Source organism: Cryptomeria japonica, chromosome 8 (genome assembly GCF_030272615.1).
Source record: "Cryptomeria japonica chromosome 8, Sugi_1.0, whole genome shotgun sequence".
Classification (NCBI taxonomy): Eukaryota; Viridiplantae; Streptophyta; class Pinopsida; order Cupressales; family Cupressaceae; genus Cryptomeria; species Cryptomeria japonica.
The window spans coordinates 454402313-454425707 of record NC_081412.1 but is presented as its reverse complement, the minus strand read 5'-3'; the positions used below and the strand labels follow the sequence as shown (position 1 = coordinate 454425707).

General features: G+C 37.4%; 1 protein-coding gene across 1 annotated transcript in view; it reads right to left on the bottom strand.

Moving 5' to 3' along the window:
- Positions 1–23395, bottom strand: part of LOC131052735 (origin of replication complex subunit 2) — a 55108-nt gene that overhangs the window by 9253 nt on the left and 22460 nt on the right. The window contains exon 5 of the mRNA XM_057987330.2: positions 16815–16947. Coding sequence (XP_057843313.2) covers positions 16815–16947 — 133 coding nt within the window. The remainder of the gene's footprint in view (positions 1–16814; positions 16948–23395) is intronic.

Here is a 23395-nt window from a genome sequence, read left to right as displayed (position 1 = left end):
ATTATTAATTGATTCTATCTGAAATTATTTATTTTCTGAATATTGAATCTTGATACATCTGGATTCTGGTAATTGCCTGATAAATAATCTTATAATGATCTGAATACTTATAAATCAACAAGGGCACCCTACATGGTTACATTCAGTAGGGGGGGACTGTTAAAGACACCCTACCAAATCTTGCACTACAGTTCACCACCATAATTCATGACTTTTACTCTGTTAATGTTACAAGAACTCCTCTTTATGTTATTCATAGCTAATTCTATATGTATATAGTCGTTCATATGATCATTCCTTAATGTAATTTGTAGTACTTCTGACTTTATTTTTACTGGTCATTTGATAACAGCAAAGGCTAAGGTACCTTCTCTCGACCCCTGTACTAAGAACTCAGATCCATAACTAGGATATTTTAAACCAATTTACTAGGGGACATTACAGCCATGGCCCATAGATAATGTTGGGTCTTCTAAAGTTGTACAAGTTGTGATAGATTTAGCTGGTGCTTGTAAGTTAGTTGGTTTGATGCTTGAGAGTGCTTACAAACATATGCTTTGGACTCCATGTTGTGTACATGCTTTGAAAAATGCTCTAGAGACATTGGGAAAATAGATTGTGTGAAGGTTGCACTGGGTGAATCTAAACGACAGAAATGTTTGTATGACTTCACTTGCACCATTCCGGTATTATTCAAAGAAAGAACTCCTCAAACCAATTGAGACTAGATATGCTAGCTATTTTATTTTGTTGGAGAGGATGTTGGAGGTGTTGGATGCTCTACAATCCATGGTAGTTTGTGGAGAGTGGGAAAAATGCTCAATCAAAGATAGAAGGAAGGTGGTGAGAGAAAAAGTGCTTAATGACACATGGTGGTCCAATATAAGGTTAAAAAAATTGCTTGAGTTTGTACTTTGCTTTACTTTTGAGTTCGGTCTAATAGTTTTATATTTTGATCACACTATCAATAGTAGCAATAAATATTATTGACTGTGGCTCTTATAGCCATTGCCGATATTACTAATTGGGACCGAGAATAATTCATTTGCCGATGGCTAATGTAGTGGTGCGACTATTTATCGGATTCCATTGTGTTTGGCGATTTATAGTATGAAGTCAGACTTTGCATATGTGACGGACAATAAATCTGCTGAGCACTGCATATAGTTGGTATTGAAGTCGAATAATTATATGACTTGCCTATTATCGAGGTAATATGGCGTTGAGGCCTAAGGCCAATTTAATTCTCTTTGGGCAATCTCCATTGAAGGAACAATACCGGCAACTTGGGTGCAGCTAGTCTCACATGAGCACAAGTTATCTAGAGTTCGCGGGAGGATGCATATTCATAGCCAAATACCACAGGGAGCTTGGGCAATGGAAGAAGGCAATAATCTTCAAATTGCTGACATAATGCTTTGGAAACATTGGGAAAATTGATTGCATGAAAGTTGCAGTGGCTGAATCTAAAGACATAGAAATGTTTGTACAACTTCACTTGCACTATTCCGGTATTATTCAAAGAAAGAAAGAACTCAAACCAATTGAGACTAGATATGCTAGCTATTTATTTTGTTGGAGAGGATGTTAGAGGTGTCGGATGCTCTACAATCCATGGTGGTTTGTGGATAGAGGGAAAAATGCTCAATCAAAGACAGAAGAAGGAAGGTGGTGAAAGAATGCTTAATGACACATGGTGGTCCAATATCAGGTTAAAAAAATTGCTTGAATTTGTACTTTGCTTTACTTTTGAGTTCAGTCTAATAATTTTATATTTTGATCACACTATCAATAGTAGCAATAAATATTATTGTTTGTGGCTCTTATAGCCATTGCCGATATTATTAATTGGGACCAAGAATAATTCATTTGCTGATGTCTAATGTAGTGGTGCAACTATTTATCGGATTCCACTGTGTTTGGCGATTTATAGTATGAAGTCGGACTTTGCATATGCGACGGACGATAAATCTGCTGAGCACTACATATAGTTGGTATTGAAGTCGAATAATTATATGACTTGCCTATTATCGAGGTAATATGGCGTTGAGGCTTAAGGCCAATTTAATTCTCTTTGGGCAATCTCCATTGAAGGCAGAATACTGACAACTTGGGTGCGGCTAGTCTCACATGAGCACAAGTTATCTAGAGTTCACGAGAGGATGCATATTCATAGCCAAATACCATAAGGAGCTTGGGCAATGAAAGAAGACAATAATCTTCGAATTGCTGAATATCTATGTCATCTCGTGGAATGGTGTCCCTGTGATACAATTCTCCCGTTCGGTGTGCCATGGCTGGTGTTCAATTGTATCTGTAGAACTAGAAGCCGTGAAGGATTGTGAGCTTATATCTATTCTGAGCAGACTGTTGGTGATCGATTGTGCCCTACAAATTCCAACGTAGGCAACAAAAATTTATATCATCCTTCCATTGTAAGAGTAAGCTCCTCTGCAAACTGGTTCAGGCGCAAGTTGACTACTTGTTCTCTATCTCTGATAAAAGTTGTGTAATTACATGGAGTATATATATACAGATATATGCTGACAATCCTGAAACATATGGCATATTGATAGACTATTTCTGGCTATTGAAAGGAAACCCGTCCTACCAGGAGACTGTGAAGTCTGAAAAAGAGTACACCAGCAGCCCACCAAGTCTGAAATGATTGACTTGACATCTGATTTTAGGAAAATCAGCATCCAAGAAGATGAACCACCGCTGCAATATAGGAAATCATCATCCAAAACAACACATATGCTCACGTTCAAGGCTGGAAATATCCTCTCAGGTGACTCCAACTCCACATAGAACCATCCTTTGCTCAGAATATTTTCCCAATCCACTAGTTGATGAGCAAAGGGAACAATCAAATGGCTGGTAAAGAAGGGAACAGTACCATCAAGTCTGGGAATTTGTTCCTTATCCCTCCAAAGATCCTTCTTTCCACATGTAATAAGCTCCATCAGACCATGTTGACGATCTCGAGCCTGGACACCCAACCGACAGTGATCTTCAACATACTGAAAAGAAAACTCCAAACATCCCCAAGTGCTAGTAAGGACCAAGAGAATACTTAAGAAATTGATGTCTCCTCGAGCAAACTCTTGAAGCCTAACCATGAAAGCTTCAACAACATTGGAGTATGGAACAAATGTTGTCCTCAAATCCAACTCCCAAAATACACTGGTATGAGCCTTATTATTGTTCAACCCAAGGATTAGGTTATCAAGCATGCAATCACCATGTTCTGGTCCTTTTTTCTCCCCTACTTCATGAGTAACAAGTCTGAAATCTTCACTCCTTGCTGCTGCAAGGAAACCTTGGACGGCAACTGAACTATGTTTAGACAACACCTTGATACCAAAGATGTTGAAATCATCCATACATTGGAAACCATACTCAGTCTCATGTTCGATCACCTCAACACATGTTTTATCATCCATCACGAAGAGAGGGTTTTCGTAACTTTTCTCAATACCCACTTCAAAGAAAAGGTTATCAAGAACCTGGAAGCCATCACACTCATAAGAATACAGAGATGGTGTACTATTGATGGACTGCAAGAAAAAATCAGAACTTTGTTTCTTGCAATTGCAGCTCCCATAGCTGCTCCAAGACTCTTGTCTAACTCCACCAACTAGTTGAAAATGCTCAATATCATGAATAGGATTAGACTTCACCAATTCTTCGAGCCTTTGATTGCAATCAAAATTTCCATTCTTATCTTCAATTACTCCTTGGTTGTCCCTAGTCTCACACCCCACATCATCCACGTGATGACATTGCTCAACACCAAGATCATGATAAGCACTGTGCACTAATAGATCTGATTTATGTTCAAGAACACCATCAGACCCTTCAATATCAAGAGCCTTATAGACTTTTAAATCTGCTTCCACCCCATTGTCACTTTGATTAAACGAGAAGGCAGTCCCAAGATCAAGTGTAACGTAACCATTGTTTGCTAATATAGAATCCTCATCAAGTTCCATTTCATCATCTGGATCAAAGGGAAATTCATCCCACACGGTCTCCTCATCGTCCTTACCTGCCTTCACACCTAGATCCCAAATACTAAAAGGTTGATTACTTTGCTCAGTTAAGAAGTGCTCACCATAGCTCCAAGTATCATCCAACTTAGATCTTGAATCTTCTCTTGGTTTCCACACATTGTTATTTTCACCAAGTGCCATGCTAGAACCAAGTGATGTTCCATCTTCCCACTCAAAAAGTGGATTGTCATATGTTTTCACTATACCCATCTCAAACAATGGGTTATCAACAATCTGAAAAGTATTTCCTTTTTCCAACTTAGACCAACTATCTTGCTGTCCTAAATCTGAAAATTCCAATTTAGGACACTACTCCAAGTCAAAGACTTTCAGAATTTGGTAAAGCTCATTCTTCAAACTATGAGTCTCAACCCCACTACACACTACACCCCTTGACAACGAATATTCTAGGGTGAGTGGTGATGGAGGATATGAGATAGTGTTGGATTAGGACAAGGTGCTCTATTATCATGGATGAGTGGACCGATATTAGACATCAGCCACTTATCAATATCATAGTCACATGTACAGCCAGTTCATATTTCCTTAAGAGGCATTGATTGTTCTAGGAAGCACAAGGATGGAAAATTCCAATTTCATATTTTGAGAGATGCCATAGACGAGGTTGGGGCAGCCAACATTGTGTAGGTGGTCACTGATCCGGCACGTGTATGTAAATTAGATGGCTTGATGGTTGAGGGAGCTTACAAGCACATCTTTTGGACCTCTTGTTGTGTCCATGAATTGAACAGCGCATTGAAAGACATAGGGAAGATAAACTAGGTGCAATAGGTGGATGTAGAGGCTAGAACATTCAGCTGTTTATTTACAACCATCAAACCTCACTTGCTCTCTTCAGGACATTTTCAAGGAAGGAATTCCTCAAGCCCATAGAGACAAGCTATGCCAGTTATTTTATTTTGTTACAGAGGATGCTTGAGGTACAGGAGGCTTTACAATTGATGATTGTTAATTCAAAGTTGAATAGATTGTCTATGGCAAGCACTACATAAAGGATGAGCATCAAACAAAAATTCTTGATGATAATTGGTGGTCCAATATGAGATTAAAAACATGTTGTTAATATTTTTTAATAATTCACTGATTGCTGATTTTATTTTTTTTAAATCTGATTTTAACTTTCTAAGATCTAACTTGCCTTTTTTCAAATTTTTGTTTGCAATTATATTTGCTCCTTCATTTCACCAATTATGGAGGTCATTAGATATGCTGATACAGACTCTCCAAATCTTGGAGAGGTTTATGAGACATTTGACAACATGCTTGGAAAAATGAAGAAAGTAATTTCTGATAGGGATCCTACTTCGGGATTATAAGAGCAAGAAATTAAATCCATTGTGATGTGGCAGTGGAACACTATGAACGCTTCATATGGCAGCCTTTGCTCTCAATCCCATATGTATCCACCAAGACTTGGAAGAATACCTCCTTGGGATGTCAAAGAGCTGAAAGCAAAGTTTATGAAGGCCCTTGGAAAAAATGTATATAGTTAAGTAGGCGAGCCTACTTCATACACAATGGACTGACTTTTATAATCTTTGTGGCCCATCATTCGACAAACCAAAGGCCAAAGTAGATATAGCTACATTAGCTCAAAAGGATCCTATTTGATGGTGAACATGGCATGGTAATGATGTACCTGTTGTGACCTTTTCACACATCGCCCCATTGCAAACGGGGACTCCCTCTTTCCTACTTTTTGTGTCTTATTAGTCTAGGGTTTTGACAGTAGGCGGCAATTTTGAGCTTTTCAAGTGTCGGAGTCTCAAGTTTTGATATGATCATGCCTAAGTGCTATTAGGGTTTTTGAATTTTGAATAGGATGAAGTGCATGTAAAAATTTAAATGTCTAGGTGATCCTAATTTTGTCTTAAGTCTGGATTTTTTAGCGTAATTGAGTTCAAATGATTTTAAGTTGGTGATATTTATGTGCCTAAGCATCAAAAGGTTCTTTAGGAGTTATTTTCTTGCTCCTAGGAGGTAATTCAAGTCAAAATTGCACTTTATCTCGATGAAATTCCTATTTTCTCGCTCAAATTTAGATGAATTTGGTTAAGTCCCGATGCATAATGTTGAAATTTGACATGTCTAGATGTTTTTGAGTGTGGAAATCCATTAAATTAAGGTCTAAAGGTCAATTATCCTAATGGGGGACGTTTTTCCCCAAGGTTTTAAGCAAATTTCCGATGACCCATGATTTTCCCCATTCAAAATCCTGATGAGGGGCATTTTTCCCCAACTGTCCTAAGTTTTATCCTGATGGACCACGTTTTTTACCGGGAGGCCCAAATTTTGCCCCAAGTGTTGGAATTTATCCCAATGACCCACGTTTTTCCCCCAATAATGAAGTATGAACTTTAATGCGGATAAAATTGACTATCCTGATGAAGGTCAATTTTCCCCAAGTCATTTTGTGAATGAATTTGATGAAGTTAAGTGCAGATAATTGTCCTAATGGGTGCCGTTTTTCCCCAAAATATGACTTATGATGATTTTTTATTTGGATAATCATCCAAATGGGAATCAATTTTCCCCAGGGGTGAATTTTGGACTTAATGAGTAAAATGAAGTGATTTTTATGCATGGATTTTATCCAGATGGAGGTCGATTTTCCCCAAATGCCAAGTATGATGAGTTATTGGGAATTTTGACGTGGATTTTTATCTAGACATGAGGCGATTTTCCCCAATTGGCTCAAAATTGATGAAAGCGAATTAAATTTAATGCAAATGTGGTTGAATTTAATAGTTTTTGCCTTGTAAACAATTATTTAAGGATCAACAACAATTATTTAATGATTTGCAATGATTATTTAATGATTAAAATATTTTCCCAAGGCAAATCGATTTTCCCAGGCAAGTATAAAGAGGCAAGTTTTTATCCCACATTGCTTATGTGGTGAATCAACAAGGTAAAAACTAGTTTAAATACACCCAGCTAGCAATATAATATTATTATATTTGCTGATGTGATTGATTGAAGACATTTTACTAGCTGATTGGAGAGTTTCCCAACTAGGCTATTTTGCCTAAGTGTCCATTGGACACCATTTTTGTGAACTTGAGTTGCAGATTGGAGGGCGATTTTGCCCAATTACACCTGTGCGCCCCATTGAAGGAGTTACAGCAAGCTTAGTGGCTGATTAAGCCACATTTAGCGATTTTGGGAAGTGGCGCCATGACTAGGGAGCTGCGATTTTTGTTTTAAGGCAGATTGCCCTTCATTTTGGGTGATTTTTGGTGATTGTCTTGAGCTCCATTGTTTTTGGGAGGTTGTCATTGCGATCAGATCTGAGTTTGACGCCATTGCTGGAAGTGATTTGGACACCATTGTTAACTAGAACCTCCATTTCCAGACTTAACTTTTCATCTCCAGCCAACACATACTTAGGCAATTTTGTTTGGGAGCCATTTTTGGAGAGTTTTCTGAGCATTTTCTGAGTACACCATTGCTAGTGTAAGTCTGAAACTCCATAGTTGCAGGTTGTCTTCAGACTGATTTTCATTTCCAACTATCTCCATACTTTGGCGATTTCATTTGTGCACCAATTTTAGTGAGTTTAAGGGGTATTTGGTGAAGGTTCCATTGCTGGCGTAAGTCTGAAACACCATTTCCAGATTTGTCTTCAGACTTATTCATTTTTACCAACCACTTGTTTTGCCCAGACTTGGCCATTTTTTCACCTTGGGAAGGTAAAATACATCAAATGCAAATGCTTTACATGGCTGGAACCTCTTCAATCACTGATTTATGAAAGTTGCAGATTGTCTTCAGACTTTGGGTAGCCATTGTTGACCTTGGAAGGGTGTCTTCAGACATTTAAGATTGAAAATCAGAACTTTTGCTCACCTTTTCCAAGTGAAATTTGACTTTTGGTATACTTTTTTGACACTATTGACATTTTTCCAAGTATATCAAATTTGTCTTCAGACTTTGTTTTGAGATCAGACCTATCACCTAACACAAGTCTGAAACTAAGGATTTTATGAGGGTTTTAGACCCTATTCTTGTCAAATTTCCATTCTATTTTCAGAATTCATGATATGCATAAAACTCTTGATTTTAGTTCCTAAACTTGTCTAAATCATAAAAAATCAGAACTTATACAATTCTGAAAATAAATTGTTTTAAGTATTTTTCCATGATATTGACTTCGAGTTTCCTATAGGTACCATGTCTAAATCCAGAATCAGAGAGAGGAAAGATCAATTGAAGATAGTTCAAGAGGAATTTTATCCGGATTCACAGTTGACCTACCGATGGAAGAAAGTTGCAGATACAAATATGGAACTCCTAGACATGGAGCAGATGTGGCAGAGAATGTTCAGAATGAGGAATCAGCTTCCTTCTCCCCTTTCCGCCAATATCATGAAGAGTGGTATATACCACATCGTTGGGTTTCCTCAATCCATACAATGCAATGAACTTATTATGGAGTGTGCAAGGCATTATGATCCAGATTCCAAGATGATCCGATCACCCAAAGGGGCTACTCTTGCCTACCTCACCGAAGATGCAATTGCGGAAGTATTTGGAATTCCAAGGAGTGCAGATATGAAAGAAAGAACTAAGGATGAATATAAAGCCAAATATAAGAAGAAAGCGGATGCGTGTATGACAATTGTGAATAAGGAATGGATGATTGAGCCAAGGCCTCATCATTCCAAGGCACCTAAGAGACTGATGTGTAAAGATTTTAAGGATGAATACAGTGACCTGATATTCCTGCTCAATTTAATGATGGGGATGCCTCAAGGTGCCTTGTTTGAAGGCTGGATGTTTTATTTTATTCAAGATTGTATAAGAGGAACAGTGATCAATTGGGCCAAGATTATGAGTGACAATCTGGATTTTCAATTGAAGAATTTGGTAAAGACTGGGTCATTCGGCATGACTTCCTATCTTGTATACATACTTGCAAGATTTGTTACCTATAAGGGATTGATATGCAAAGCCAAAGTCAAGAATAGACCAAGACAATACAAAAGTTATGAATGTTATCCACAACTTCATATGCATAAAATTGAAGACTACAGGAGGGTGAACGATGCTTTCACCATGTACATTACAAGAATGTTGCAAGGCAAAATCCACAAACGGTTGTCCAAGGAGGCAACCCAGCTGATAGAGAAATATAGATCATGGTACATACAGTTTCCCACCTTCACATACCTACGTATTCAAGGATTCAGATCCGCACCTTACAAACTTCCTAGGTATCCTACAGATAGAATGATCCTACTTGAGGTGATGAGACAATTTCTGGAATTTGATTTCATCCAGAAGGAGAAGAATGGAACAAGGATAACTTTCCCCATTGCAATAAGACTTTGGAGGTGTGCCACACTACAGCTACAAATAGTTCAGCGATTGATGAGCTTGCATTTTATCGCTTTGGAACTTACAAGAGCAAAGATAGATTTGATCCACATAAGAATGTTGAAAGGATCAAGGGAGAAAGATTCATACACAAGATTGATATTGAAGATTACTGGGCTAATCTCGTGGATGAGCATACATTAAGGAGAAGGATGTGGTCCAAAATGTCAATTGATTTCATTAGGAAATGTGAACTTTTTTCCATTCTAGATCAGATAGTTGATGAGAGTGGTCATACTCATCCGCAGTATGAAAATGAAGCGAATAGGCCTATCCTATTGCCTAATTGGTCACAGCCAGAGGTGGTGGATTTGAATGTGCTTATGAGAGGAGTGAATGATTTTTCCAAGGAATGGGTAGATAAATATATGAACTAGTTGAGAGAGATGGCCGTTGCCTTCACCTATGAGAAAATGAAACAAGAGGAGCCTTCTCTTGATGATGATCAAAGAACAATCAGTGATGCCAAGATATATGATTTTGTGGAGAGTCAAGCTCCTAAACGAACGAAGGGTATGTCTGGAGAATCCCAGATGAAGGGGAAGGAGACAATTAGTCAGCAATTAAAGAAGAAGAAACATAAACCTAGCACTCCTTTGTCCACCCCTAGTTCCTCATAAATGAAGGAGATAGATATGCCAAAGAGGAGCAAAGAGTTTGAACAATGCTCCAATACAGCGATTTACAAAAGAATATTTAAGAATTACATGCTACAGCAACATCAGTGACACAGCATGAGGATGAAGAGCAACCAAGGTCTCCCACTATCCAATTGGAGGTTAGCTTGGGCAACAATGTTTATGATTTGACCAAGGACAAGGAGGAAGATGATGATGTTACCTCAGCATTGAGGGGACTTGATCGGGATATGTGTCTTGATGATGGGATGGAGATTTCCACCATTCCCTATTGGTTGTTGCAGAGCATGGCGAAAAGGAAGATGGCAGAAACAGCCTATTGAGAATATTGATGATGTCTTCACAAAGACAAACAAAGAGAAAGAGCAGAAGAAGGCTAATAAATTTTCCAATATAGCTAGAGATGAAACAGGTGTGTGGATTGCACAAGTGGCTATCCCGATGGGTGATTTAACCAAAAATGTGGCTACTCCCATGGATTACCAGATTACTTCGGTTGCCCTTCGACAAACTACAAAGACGCAGGAATTCTAGGAACTCAATGATACAATCCCAGCAATCAATGCAAGATTGGATAGGGAGATCGAGAAGAAGAATATGTATAAGGAATATATTGCAGGCATAAGGCGTGAAGATCCAACTTTTGTCTCACCTATCGCAGTGGATCGTGGATTCCACTTTGATCATGAGGCAGCAAGGAATACACATGCAGAATTTGGGAAGTTGATTGAGGATGTGACAAAGCAAGTGGATGATTTCCTAACTCAATTTGTCCAAGTATTTGACAAGTCGTCAATGCTCGCATTCAGGATAGAATATTTGGAAGGAGTTTGGGATGATTTCTAGCCTATACAGGAGAAGACCATTCCCCGCCTCGGGATGTTGAAGTGAATTCCGATGCCCACGTTGATCCATGAAGGAGTTGTGCATGAGGGAGATATCTATGATTTCCAGGGTTGGTACTGTTCATTGGCCATGCGGAAGTCTACTTATGAGCATGCAAGGAAAGATTGTGCAGAGATGGAAGGATTGATTCAAGAGATTCAATCCAAAATCCTTAAATCCATTGAAGAATTGTTAGGCATAGATGTCAGTGCTTCCAACGGTCTACACGTAGAAGAATTGAGAGAAAAGATGAAGTTCATGTACTTCAACAAATTGGATTCTTTGAAGAAGAATCAAATTGATGATTTGGTCCCCCTGTTGATCCATGTCCATAGTTCACATAAGCTTATGCCAGCTTTGAAGATTGTTTTCGATGCTTGTTCCAATGCGTTGGATGTGATTGATTCACAGCAGGAGGCTTTGCCCAACATCACCATGGAGGAGCTAGATTCAGTTTTGGCCAAATTCTTGGAGTATACTATTAAAGAGAGGAATGCAAGCAAGAATCTTCTAAAAGATTCCCTATTTGATGACTAGGCGTCATTCCATTGGATTGCATGTTGGTGATTCCTTTTTTGATGTAAACCCTAATTAGGGCAACTTTAGTGTTGTGTTGCAATGATCTTGGCCCTTGATTCTAAATGAATCTTGGTCATTCATTTCTTTTGAGACTCTATATATACCCCAATGCCTCTCATTTGTAAGGTGATTTTGTTTAAGTGTTGTATGGATTTGTGGTTCTCATTGCCTCTAAGTTAGATTAGAATGTTAGATTTAGAATTTGTTTTCAAGCATTTTAGATTGAATGAAGGAGTTGTTGAATGCATTTGTGTGGAATCCATTTAATCCATACCACTAGCTTATTGCTGATTGTAAGTTTGCCTTGTGTAGTAAACTGGAGTTTTATTGAACTTAACTTCAATTATTGCACGTTCGTTGGTATGCATTGTCTTGATGGTATTAACATTTGATGGTGATAATTTGAACATCAATGAGATTTACCTTAGATGATTGCATTAAGCTTGTGTCAAATTGTTCATTGATGGTGAGACCTTGCCTAGTAGGATTCCATTGAATTATTCATCGCCTTGTCATGTCCCCAACTAGACTCCATCCAGTATTGTTAACATTAAGAAAGCTCCTTGTATTATCTTTATAAATGATAGACTACATGGATAAGCTATTACAAAGACTACATATGGAGTTTATCAAGTATTATGTGTTAACATCATAAGTGCACTGCCAACCTTTGAAGTTGTCAAATACCATAGCCACACAAGGGGATAAACACTTCATAAAGATGACTATACATCATATATGCTTTGCCAGAAGTGCTTGAGGTCGATGTCCCCAAATACGATGGCTAACTATAGTGATTACACAAGTGGAAGTCAGTGAAAGGGAACTAGATTATGTGACACATCAACAATACCCTTGTGAAATGGTAATGAATATTCGTAGATAAGAAATGATGATAAGATGAGACTTACAACTAGAACTAGCGTCTAATCTAATTTGGTGCGATCACATTAATAGAAAGTAACTAAGGGAGTGACTAAAATAAGGTATCAAACATGATAAACGAGTGATATATAAGAGAGATGCGATTAGGTTAACAAAGGAACATGTCTCATAATTCCAAGGGACACATCCACCCGATGGAGCAAGTATATAATTGCATTAATAGAAAGAAACGTAAGGGGAGGAGGATAGGATTGGAAATAGTGAAATATGGAGGCACATAATCTGAAAACACATATAGAACAGTATCAACATCATTTGTATATGCATAAAGTAGAATCCGACGCGGAATGAGAATATGTAATTCCAATCAGTGGAATTCATATCACACCCGCGTCGGTGAAGATGTTAGGAACACCAACGGTGCATTCTTGTATTCAATCAATATATTATATCTCTTACATTGTTTAATATTTGGCCAATGCAAATTCATAACCTCTGCGAGTTGGATAAAATGTATCAGCTTATTCGAATCAATCTTCTTTCATTAGCAATTGTCTTGTATTTTGTCAACAAAATACATTCGATTTATTTAGGATGTCCCATACATCACATAACCAACACTATGATATTCACGAGAGAATTCATATACATTGATCAGTTTACGTAAAGTAATTGGACTTAAGATTTATATAGTTGACACGAAGAGGTGCATCTCTCTCTCACATCGAGGGATACAAAGAAAAGAAATCAAAGCATCTGGTGAGATCAAAATCGGTCACATCAAAACTATTATTAAGTTACAGGCAGTAGCCTCTTGACCTTGGTGGCATGCCAGGTGTTGAGACATGGACCAGCTAGGACACGAACCTAGGACCTTCCATATGTTGTTGGAGTGCTCTACCACTGAGCTACTAGCCCCTCTTGGACCAGTCCATTGTTGGTCCGGGTGTGGCTTATTTCCAATACCAACACCCCCCTTAAGCCACACCTCTCGTGTGCTTGGGGCTCCTAGCCTTGACCTAGCTCTGATACCATGTTGAGACATGGACCAGCTAGGACACGAACCTAGGACCTTCCATACGTTGTTGGAGTGCTCTACCACTGAGCTATCGGCCCCTCTTGGACCAGTCCATCATTGGTCCGGGTGTGGCCTATTTCCAACACCAACGCCAGGGGAACCTCAAATTCCCTTTGTCAAATCAGAGAAAGATATGTTTTGCCCTCCGAACTATTGTTCAATTTTATAGTGAAATATATTTAATTACTAAAAATTGTGTTTATTAATAAATCACAGCTCTAATTTAAAGTTAGAATTGTTGTTTCAGGATTAAATCATGGTATATCTCGAATGGGGACATTACACGCTTCTTGCATTCTAGGTTTTAGAATAGAATTCCTAAACCCCTATTCCTTTTGTCCTTATATTTTGAAAATCCTTGTTAGAATAGATTGAGCTCAAATTGCAAAATCCTAAGTCATCAGCATAACCTATTCTAATTCCAAATCCATGAAAAGATTTCCAAGTTTGAACAATTACGTAAGTCCCCAAGTGAAAACAGCATATTACATCAAACCATTGAGTTACACACATGTCAAGAACTGACCATAGGAACCTTGGAATCATCTTAGTTGATCAGATATTTAGCATGTGAGGTGATTTTGTTTGACAGAGGGTAAAACACTTTCGTATTTTATTTTGTGTTCATATGTGCATAAAACACACATCAACGGTACCAAAGTTGATAGAGCTTGCTATTAGCCTCCTTTCACAAGTAATGCATTAACATTTAGCAATTTAACATTTAATTAGTGTAGAACATTTATAATTTTATATAATCTGATAATCATTAAATATTTAAAATTAGTAATTTATTTTTCACCTCCTTTCACAGGAGGCTAGTTCCTCTACTGCAAAGAGGAATTGGTCAACATACAGCTTTGTTCAATCTGTCAAGAGAAATAGGCTGAACTCCAGACATGCAGAGACATGCATACTGCTTTGCGACTCCAAGATTGACAGACTTTGGAGTATCGACAAACACCAGCCTCACAATGGGATGTTGATCCAGAGGACACCACCCAGATTGATGAGGAGACACAGGAGGGATTGCTTGGAGTTCCATTAGATGAGCCAGCCTTTCCTACTCATAGTGGCAGTGCCTCAGACTCTGATTTTGATGACATATTGGCAGATGCCGAGTAGAGGCAGCCATCATACTTTCTATTACTACGTTTTGGACATTTGTGGCTTTGCCATTTTGACATTTATAGTGAAAACTTGTAGTCATTGGGCATTTTGGTGTATGCAGTATTGTTTATATCATATGCACATTGACTGTTTGACATGAATTATGGAAGCAATTAAGTAGTACTATTAATTTGTTTGACTCTCATCACTCATGTGAACTTTATTTGTTGTGTTTTACTAAGTACTTTTGAATCTTTGATACTATAATGTATAAGTCAATATGATAACATTTTCTGATTTAGAACTTTATCAATGTTATAATGTTATCATATGAATATCTGAAATTTCCGTATATTTTTAAATATATATAGCCATCCTCGTCCCAGTCCCACCTGTCCTATATATTTTTACTGATAGGACAGGTGATTAGGCAAGCTGGAGATGTCGAACTGGCATCAGGTAAGATAGACTAGCAATCATGGATGCCATTTGATGCTGAATTTTACACCTGCCCATCAGCCTCCCATTACAGTTATTGAAGATACTCCAGCATGTTGATGGATAACTTCCCACAGGGGCAGGAGACTTCCCCAAGTAACTGTGGGAATGACATATTGTCTCCTTTAGCAAAACTTCATCTTTTGTATGCACCATGCAGTGTGCCTTTTTCACACAAATTCCTACACCATCAAAACTCCACCAGCAGCTTTTCTTAACCTGTAGCAGGAGGAAGAAGAAGGCCACAATCTACTAGTTGACTACATGGACAAACCATAAATTGCAAATTTCTATTTCTTATCAGTTATCCTTCAAAACTAAGAAATTCTGTCTTAATTCTACAAAATTGAACCTTGGTAGTGAAAGATAAAGGGATGGAAAAAGGGAATAAAATGAATGGAAAGAATGAAAAGAATGCATGCTAGATATGTAGTGACTCCAAGTTCCTCAGATGGTATTTTCGCCAATATTAGCCTAGTTTTGTTGTGGATGTGCATAGACAATAGAGGCCTCTATTAGTTAACAAGCCTGCAAATTTTTTGACAGGCATTCATATTTTCATCGTTTTACATAAAGACCACTGGCTGGCTGGCTGGCTGGTTTTAGAAGCCACGATGTAAATACCTTTTCTTGCTAATATGATTTTCTTCAACATGATCAAAAGAAAAAGTTAAAATGGATTTCTTTTAGTGTCATGAGAGTTTTGTTGTGCTCCTAGATATATGGGAGGGATGGAGATTCTTTATCCACAAATCCATATTCAAGCTTTGTGCTCTACAAAGATAACTATATCTATTAAAATGAAGCGAGGAAGGTGCTTACTCCACCTTAAAGCTTTTTGAGGAAAGACATGTCATGTACCATCATACCATAAATATTGTTCATGGATGATCTATAAGGTTGGGCCTTATCAGTACACACACTCACAAATTCTTATAAAGGAAAAATCCTACAATATTACAATGCATCATTGTATCATTTACATAAATATACGTATCGATAGCATGTTTGGATTAGTTATGAAAGTAAGAATTTATCCAGGTTACCTTGTGAGAAGTCACATATGATGGTTTTTTGCACTGCATTGGCTTATTGATTCTACACAAAATGGAGGCTGTAAAAGGTTGCTTCTTGGCTCAAACTAGCATTGCTATCTTCATGTCCCTTTTCATACCTATTCTAACCACCCTTAGTAGCACATTTTGGCATGGCACTGCTTAACTTGTTGGCATTTCCAAAGAAGACTCCAAGAGTGTTGATAGTGAGAAATTCCAAGTCCACTTGGATATTAGGTTTGAGTGTCCTTTGGTAACTCAGAATTTTGATAAACTCATTGTCTCAAATGTCAAATTCAACAGCTACGATATATTCCATTAGCATAGTCTTGTATAGATCAGTCACATCTATAACACAATTGCTTTCTTGCAGATAAAAACAAAAATGCAATGACATTGCTGCAACTAAAGACTATTCTAAATATCTTTCTTATTGATGTAAGAAACATTAGTTTGGGATCATTTTTGGTTGTGATGCACTAACATTTACCTTGCCCAAGATGGCATACTGAAAATTTGAGCAGGTTAAAATGTTATCAAATTGAAATTTTGTACATAAGCAACGATGGATGATGTCTTATCTTTAAAATGAGAAAAAACTACAGGCAAAAACCAATCTTCTAAAACTCACATGTTTAATGTTGATTGATGGCAAGTACCCATTTATAACTACTACTCCACCATCAGTAAGAGTTGAAGAAGCAAAATCTTCAAGTAAGTTCCTTTTTGAACCAAATCCATACATAAGAAGTCCAAATCCACACCTGGAAATATTGCAGCAAACAAAGAATGTAGAAGCTGAACAAAAGAGAAAAATTCAAAAGAGTGAGAAGCATATAACAAAGGGAAAAATCAATATCAAGAAGCGCAAAATGAAACAAAATTGAGTATTAGACAAAAGACATTGGTGTCCAACACAATATGATCAGAAGCTAAATGATGAAATATTTATCATCAAAAATCTACATGGATTGAAACAAGAAATTAGCAAATTTCTTTAAAAGTGAATTAATGTTGTTCAATACTATAAGATTTAGTTAACTGTTGTGAAAAACACCTGTCCTTTTCTTTCAGTTGGAGGAATTTCTTTGATGTCAAACCCAGATTGCTTTTGATACCACCACAGGAGCACAATTCTAAGCTGATACCTCTTTAGCTTAAAGCCAAGAACTAAGAGGTATCCATTCAAAGTCATAAGGCACATCCCTAGCCTTATCCCTTATTATTGCATCTCTGGGAAATTCGAATCTTAGTGGATGTTGTAATCAAGGAACATACCATCATATTTGCCAATTGTGCTCAACCAAATGAGCTACAACTCTTTGGTATATCTTTCATTTTTATCTATTCAAAGTGTCAAAATTTCTCTAGACTGATCTATAAACCATCTTTGAAGAGCTTCCTTGAAAAGTGAGACCATAAACATTTCCTGTAGGATTAGACATTTATGGCAGACACAGTGCAGTCAATCAAAAGCATAAAAACATAATTCTTCACAACAAATGTCCACTTGTGTGCCAGTAAACAAATCACTTTGTTGTCCTACATTGTGATGCAAAACAAATACATCTAACGTATGTTGCTATGATATGTTGAATTTACAAAGACTAAATTCATGTCAAGAAAAAAAAAAGTTAAGATCCAACATTAACTCTACAAATTCTTGGCACTGTTCAAATCACGGGGTTGAAATCATGTCATTTAACAACATAACTGTAAAATTTTAAGAGCTAGTGATGGATCTCACATTAGAGATTTCCTAATCACAGATATATTTATTATAACCTATGTTACCGGTCCTGGTTCTGGTTTAGCCTTTAGGGTCAGGTTAGCCAGTTCAGTTCACGGATTCAACAAACAAAAAAAAATTGGGGTTGGGTTCATCAGTAACAATATATATAAACATCATTAATATTATTACCTTATAATCAAGAATATTAAACAAATATACATAATTTTACTATATAAAAATATTTATAAGCCTTATACAATAGTACTAAAGTTCATATAAGGGTTGGGGACTGTTGATGTGTTTTTTATGCACCTCAAACACAGAATAAAATATCAAGGTATCTTATCCTCTCTTGAACAAAATAATCCCAAATGCTAAATTATGTGATCAATTGGAAGACTCCAAGGTTCCTAATGTCGGGTCTCAACGTATGGATAAGCTCAATGGTTTGATGCGATAATGCTGGAATCACAAGGGGACTTATGTTGCACACGAATGCTTGAATGTTTGAACGTTACTAGAACTTGGGACTAACTCATCTAACAAAAAAAGAACAAAAGGAAAGGGTTTGGAGAATCTAATCTAATCCTAGGTATGTAGGATGTAGTGGATGATTTGGTGAGACTCTACTAGACTTTTCTTTGACATCAATGAACAACTCCACAAAGCTAGTGCAACCTTCTAAGGTAAATATATTTTGTTCAAATTACCACCAACACCATAGACACCATCAAGGCAATGCATATCAATGTGTGAATAGCAATTGAAGTTAAGCTTGAATAAGGATTCCAGTTGACCACGCAAAGCAAGTTTACAATCAGCAAACTGCTAGTAGTATGGATATGCGAATTTCACCATTAATCATCCACTAAATCTTCCATTCATCTAATCAACACTAAAGCAAATGAGAAGTAGAAACCATACAACTTGTTGAAACAACACATTTCACCATATCTTTAATGAAAAGAGTATATTCATTTACAAGTCTTAGCAGCAATTTCTCCTTTTCTCCTAATCAACTTCTACTATAACTTCTAATTCCTAATTGCCTTGGCGAAAATTCATCTACTCTTCTAACATTAGCCTATTACAAATGAAAGAGCCAAGCCTTATATAGTGGTCTCATTACAATTAATGGCTCATATTGATTCACAATCAATGGCCAAAATCGAAAGATAGAAACCCTAATTAGGGTTTGTTAAAACCACCATTACATTGGCCAATGAGAGATGAGGATAGGTAAGATAAATAATATTTGATGTAGTGCCACGTATCACGTATTCCCTCCTTGAATAAATGTTGACTTGGTACCCTTTTGATTGGACGAATGGTGACTAGAATGCCATCTCAGCATGCATTGTAGACTTAATCAATTTGCCTTGAACATTCTTCAAGATGTTTGGAATTCCCTTTGATACTCTGCATTTCATCCTTATGTTAGGGAATTCACCTTGAACTATTTCCTCTTTAGCATTCTTTGGCTTTGAGATCCCTTAATCTAGTTCCTACTTCATAATGTGGAATCCCTTTTGCTCATGTCTTGGATTTGTCTTTCCTTCATTTGTTCACCATCATGGTGAAGTTTTCTTCATATTTGAGCTAGTCCCCATCTTTGCTTTTTGAAATCCTTGTCTAGAAATCCTCTTCCCATCCTTGAAATGTTGATCCTCCTCATTCACATTTGTGATGTTGTCCTTGCAATATGCTTGTAGAGTCTTTTCTCCAGATCGTACCTTTATCTTTTCTTGAATTTGAACCTTGATTCGTCCTCATAGCAATGTTTGAGTTTATTCAATCTTGCATTTCACTTGCTTGTCATCTTGGAGATGATCCTTCATCATTTGATGCTAAGCCCTTGGTATCCATGCAAGCTGCATCCTCTTTCACTTCAAGCCCTGATCATCATGCTTCCCTTCCTTGTAGCAGACCTGCAAACAAACAAATATTGAATCAAACACCTATGGGATAAACCTTGTTTCAACCTTGGTGGGAAATTGATCCTTGTAGGGACTAATTCAGTCTTTGAAATTTATCACAGTCTTCATGTCATGATGGAAATTCGAAGGTCATAGGAACTCCTTGCTCTTAACAAATTTCACTTCATTTTGATGCCTTGCCCTTGGCGTGGAGATTCAATCTCCATAGGGACTCCTCATTCCTCATAACTTATGCTCTTCCTTTGTAATTCTGCCCTCAAGTGGAAATCTGAACCTCATCGGGACTAATTGGCCTCGAAAATTTTGTGTTGATTTGATCACCATTTGATAGAGTGGAAATTCAAACCCCATCAGGATACTTCAATGTTCCTTACTTTGTCCTCGTTCCCAATGGGTAAGTTGATTGTTATTCCTGAGTGGAAAATCGAACCTCATAGGGACTTTGGTCCCAACTTGTGGTAGGTAATTTGAACAATCAATATTCCAGAATTAACTTAGGTTCAGATTATGATCAGAAAATTGGAACTATGTAACACCGATTCTGGAAAATGTGAAGTTCTCAATCTAAATTTGGAAATTTTGCCTTAAGGAAACCTGATTTTTCAGACTTAGGAAAGGTCTGATTTTAAGTTGTAAGTCTAAAAATGTCCTTCAAACTCAGAAAATTGAATGATGTTACAATCCAGTTCGCTGTCCAAGTATGATTTCTGAGTATAAAAGTCTGAAAATGTCTAAAAATGTCTCAGAAATCTGAAACTACCTCCTTAGCACTGAAAGTGGAATGATAAATCTGCAAAGCTCAGTCATCTGGGTCTGATTTCTGAGTCTCAAAGGTTTGAGACAAAGTCTGAAAATCATCCTTTATCATCAAATGCTATTCTCTTCCTTGTGCATTTCAAGTGGCTGATGCAATCTGCATTTGTATGACTGGGACAGATGCAATTTTCCCTTGGGATGATAGCTGGAAATGGTGTTGGAGATTATACGTTTTCAGCTAACAATGTCGCCTTCAGCTGTGCTGCAAAACTTCCTTAATGGTGACATTCTTATGCTTGAGGTCTTAGACAATTTCACTTCCTCTCTTCCCTCACTGAGTTAGGCAATTCTAATCTCCTTTTCTTCCAGCTCACTTGACCTTGAATCAGCAACTTAATGGTTATTATGTTACTTGCTGGTATGTGCTTTATCCAGTATTTCACCTCTTGTTTTCACCACACAGCGAATGTGGGACAATTAAAATGTTAGACCAGCAATATGCATAGGGAAAAATTTACAATTAAAATGTTAGACCAGCAATATGCATAGGGAAAAATTTATCCTTAAAACACTTACATTGCTTTTGCTCACCCACTTGCATGTTATTCTTTCTTACCTCATTTTGTTCCACTCCGAATGTGAATTTAAATGTCATATCAACTTTGTGGAAAATCAAGGTCCATTGGGACACTTCATTCCTTCTAAAAATTTGCTTGATTTGTCCTTGAGTAGAGAATCAGTGGTCATAGGGACTAATCAATACTTGTATTACCTTCACTCATTCACCCACTTGCAGCTTTCTTCACTTTTCCTCCACTTCCTACAACATAGTGATGCATGAGGGACAAAATATTGCTTGAAGTGGAAAATCAAAGCCCATAGGGACTTTTTGCTTTTAAGGTGGAAATTCCAAGGTCCTCGGGACTCTCCACATTCCACTCACTTTACCTCCTTGTAATCTGTGTCCCTGGAGTGGAAATCCGACCTCCATTAGGACTCTTTGTCCTTATGAGCTCATTGCTCTGTCCTGAGTGGAAAATCCAAGGTCATTGGGACTTTCCATCTGGACATCTTCATTCCTTTATTAACTAAGTCCCAAGAGTGGAAAAATATGGGTCATCGGGACTAATGTATTTTTTGCCTTGTAAACTTTCTTTCCAAGTGCAAAAACAACCCTCATCAGGACTAAACATTCCAAACACGTCCCAAACTCAAAATTGGTAATTTGGTGCTCAAAATGTTGGGGAAAAACGACCTCCATCGAGACTGATTGATTTTCATCTTGATTGCTCAGTGGAGAAACGCATTCCATCGGGACTTTGCCAATTACAACTAACTACAAAGTGGAAAAACGTTTTCCATCGGGACTTAGCTGATTTTCATGCTTTTAAAGTCCAAACTTACCCAATTTCATCAATTTATGCAATGGAAATTCTATTTCCATCAGGACTTTATGAATTTTCCCAAGATTTCAAGGGTGAAAAATTGAATTCCATCAAGACTTTGTGCTTTTTTGGGTTCATTTCACCACTTTGGAGTTGAAAAATGACTCCTATAGGGACTTTTAGCATTTTCACACAAAACTTGCATTAGTAAGCAACATTTTCACCATTTTTCACTCAAATTTTAAGGCAAATTGAAACTCAACACTTAAAAAAATTGACAAGCTAAGGCAACTTGACACTTAAAATAATTTCCTTGTAATTTTAACACCCTTTTGTAGTTTGACATGACAGCCCCTCATAAGCAAAGGCCAAAACTAGGAAGCTACTGCTAAACCAAGACAATCTAAGCAAAACAACTACCCTTAAAAGCAAAAAAGTGGGGGTCCCCATTTGTAATGGGGCGATGTGTGAAAAGGTCACAACAAGGACCCGGCTCAATTGGAAAAAGCTTCCTATGGTAGTGTTGACGTGTATTTTGTACACAATCAAACACAGAATAAAATACCTAAGGGTACCTTATCCTCTCTTGAATAAAGCCTCTGATTGCTGAAGATATCGCGAAAAAGGATCAATCAGGATGACTCCAAGGTTCTTGTATGTAGGGTCTCTACGTGTGGATAAGCTCTCTGTGGTATGATGTGATTTGCTGGAATCACAAGGGGACTTACATTTGATGATTGAACGTCTGATCTGCTTTGAATATTGCTGGAACATAGGCTCTTACTGGCTTTGACTTGAAAAAAGGGAAAAAAGATGAGGGCGAAGAGAGGATCTAATCCTAATACTAAGAATGTAGGAGCAATGATTGATCTTTGATGAAACTCTAACTAGGTCTTGTTTTGACATCGCAGGACCATCTCCACAAGGCTAGTGCGATCTTCGAAGGGAAGCTTTATGATGTTCAAATCACCACTGCAGGCATAGACACCATCAGGTTGATGCATATCAATGAAGAAGCGACAATTGAAGTTAAGCTTAAGCTGAACGATTCCAGTTGACTACACAAGGCAAGTCTACAATCAACAAACTGCTAGTAGTATGGATATGCGAATTTCACCATCAATCAAGCATATTTCTTCCACTCATCTAATAACATGAAATCAAATATGAGAAGTATAAAGACCATGCAAATTGTCGAATTGACCCATAAATTTCACCATTTCTTCAATGAAGTTACAAGTCTTTTACAACAACCTCTTGGCAACAATCTTTGCCTTCTCTCTCTACTCTACTCTAATTGCTATTCTAATCACCTTCTAACTACTTTCTATCTTCTAACTGCTTCAACTATTTACATACTATCTCTAATTTTTTTTACAAAATGAAGAGTCGGGGTTTATAT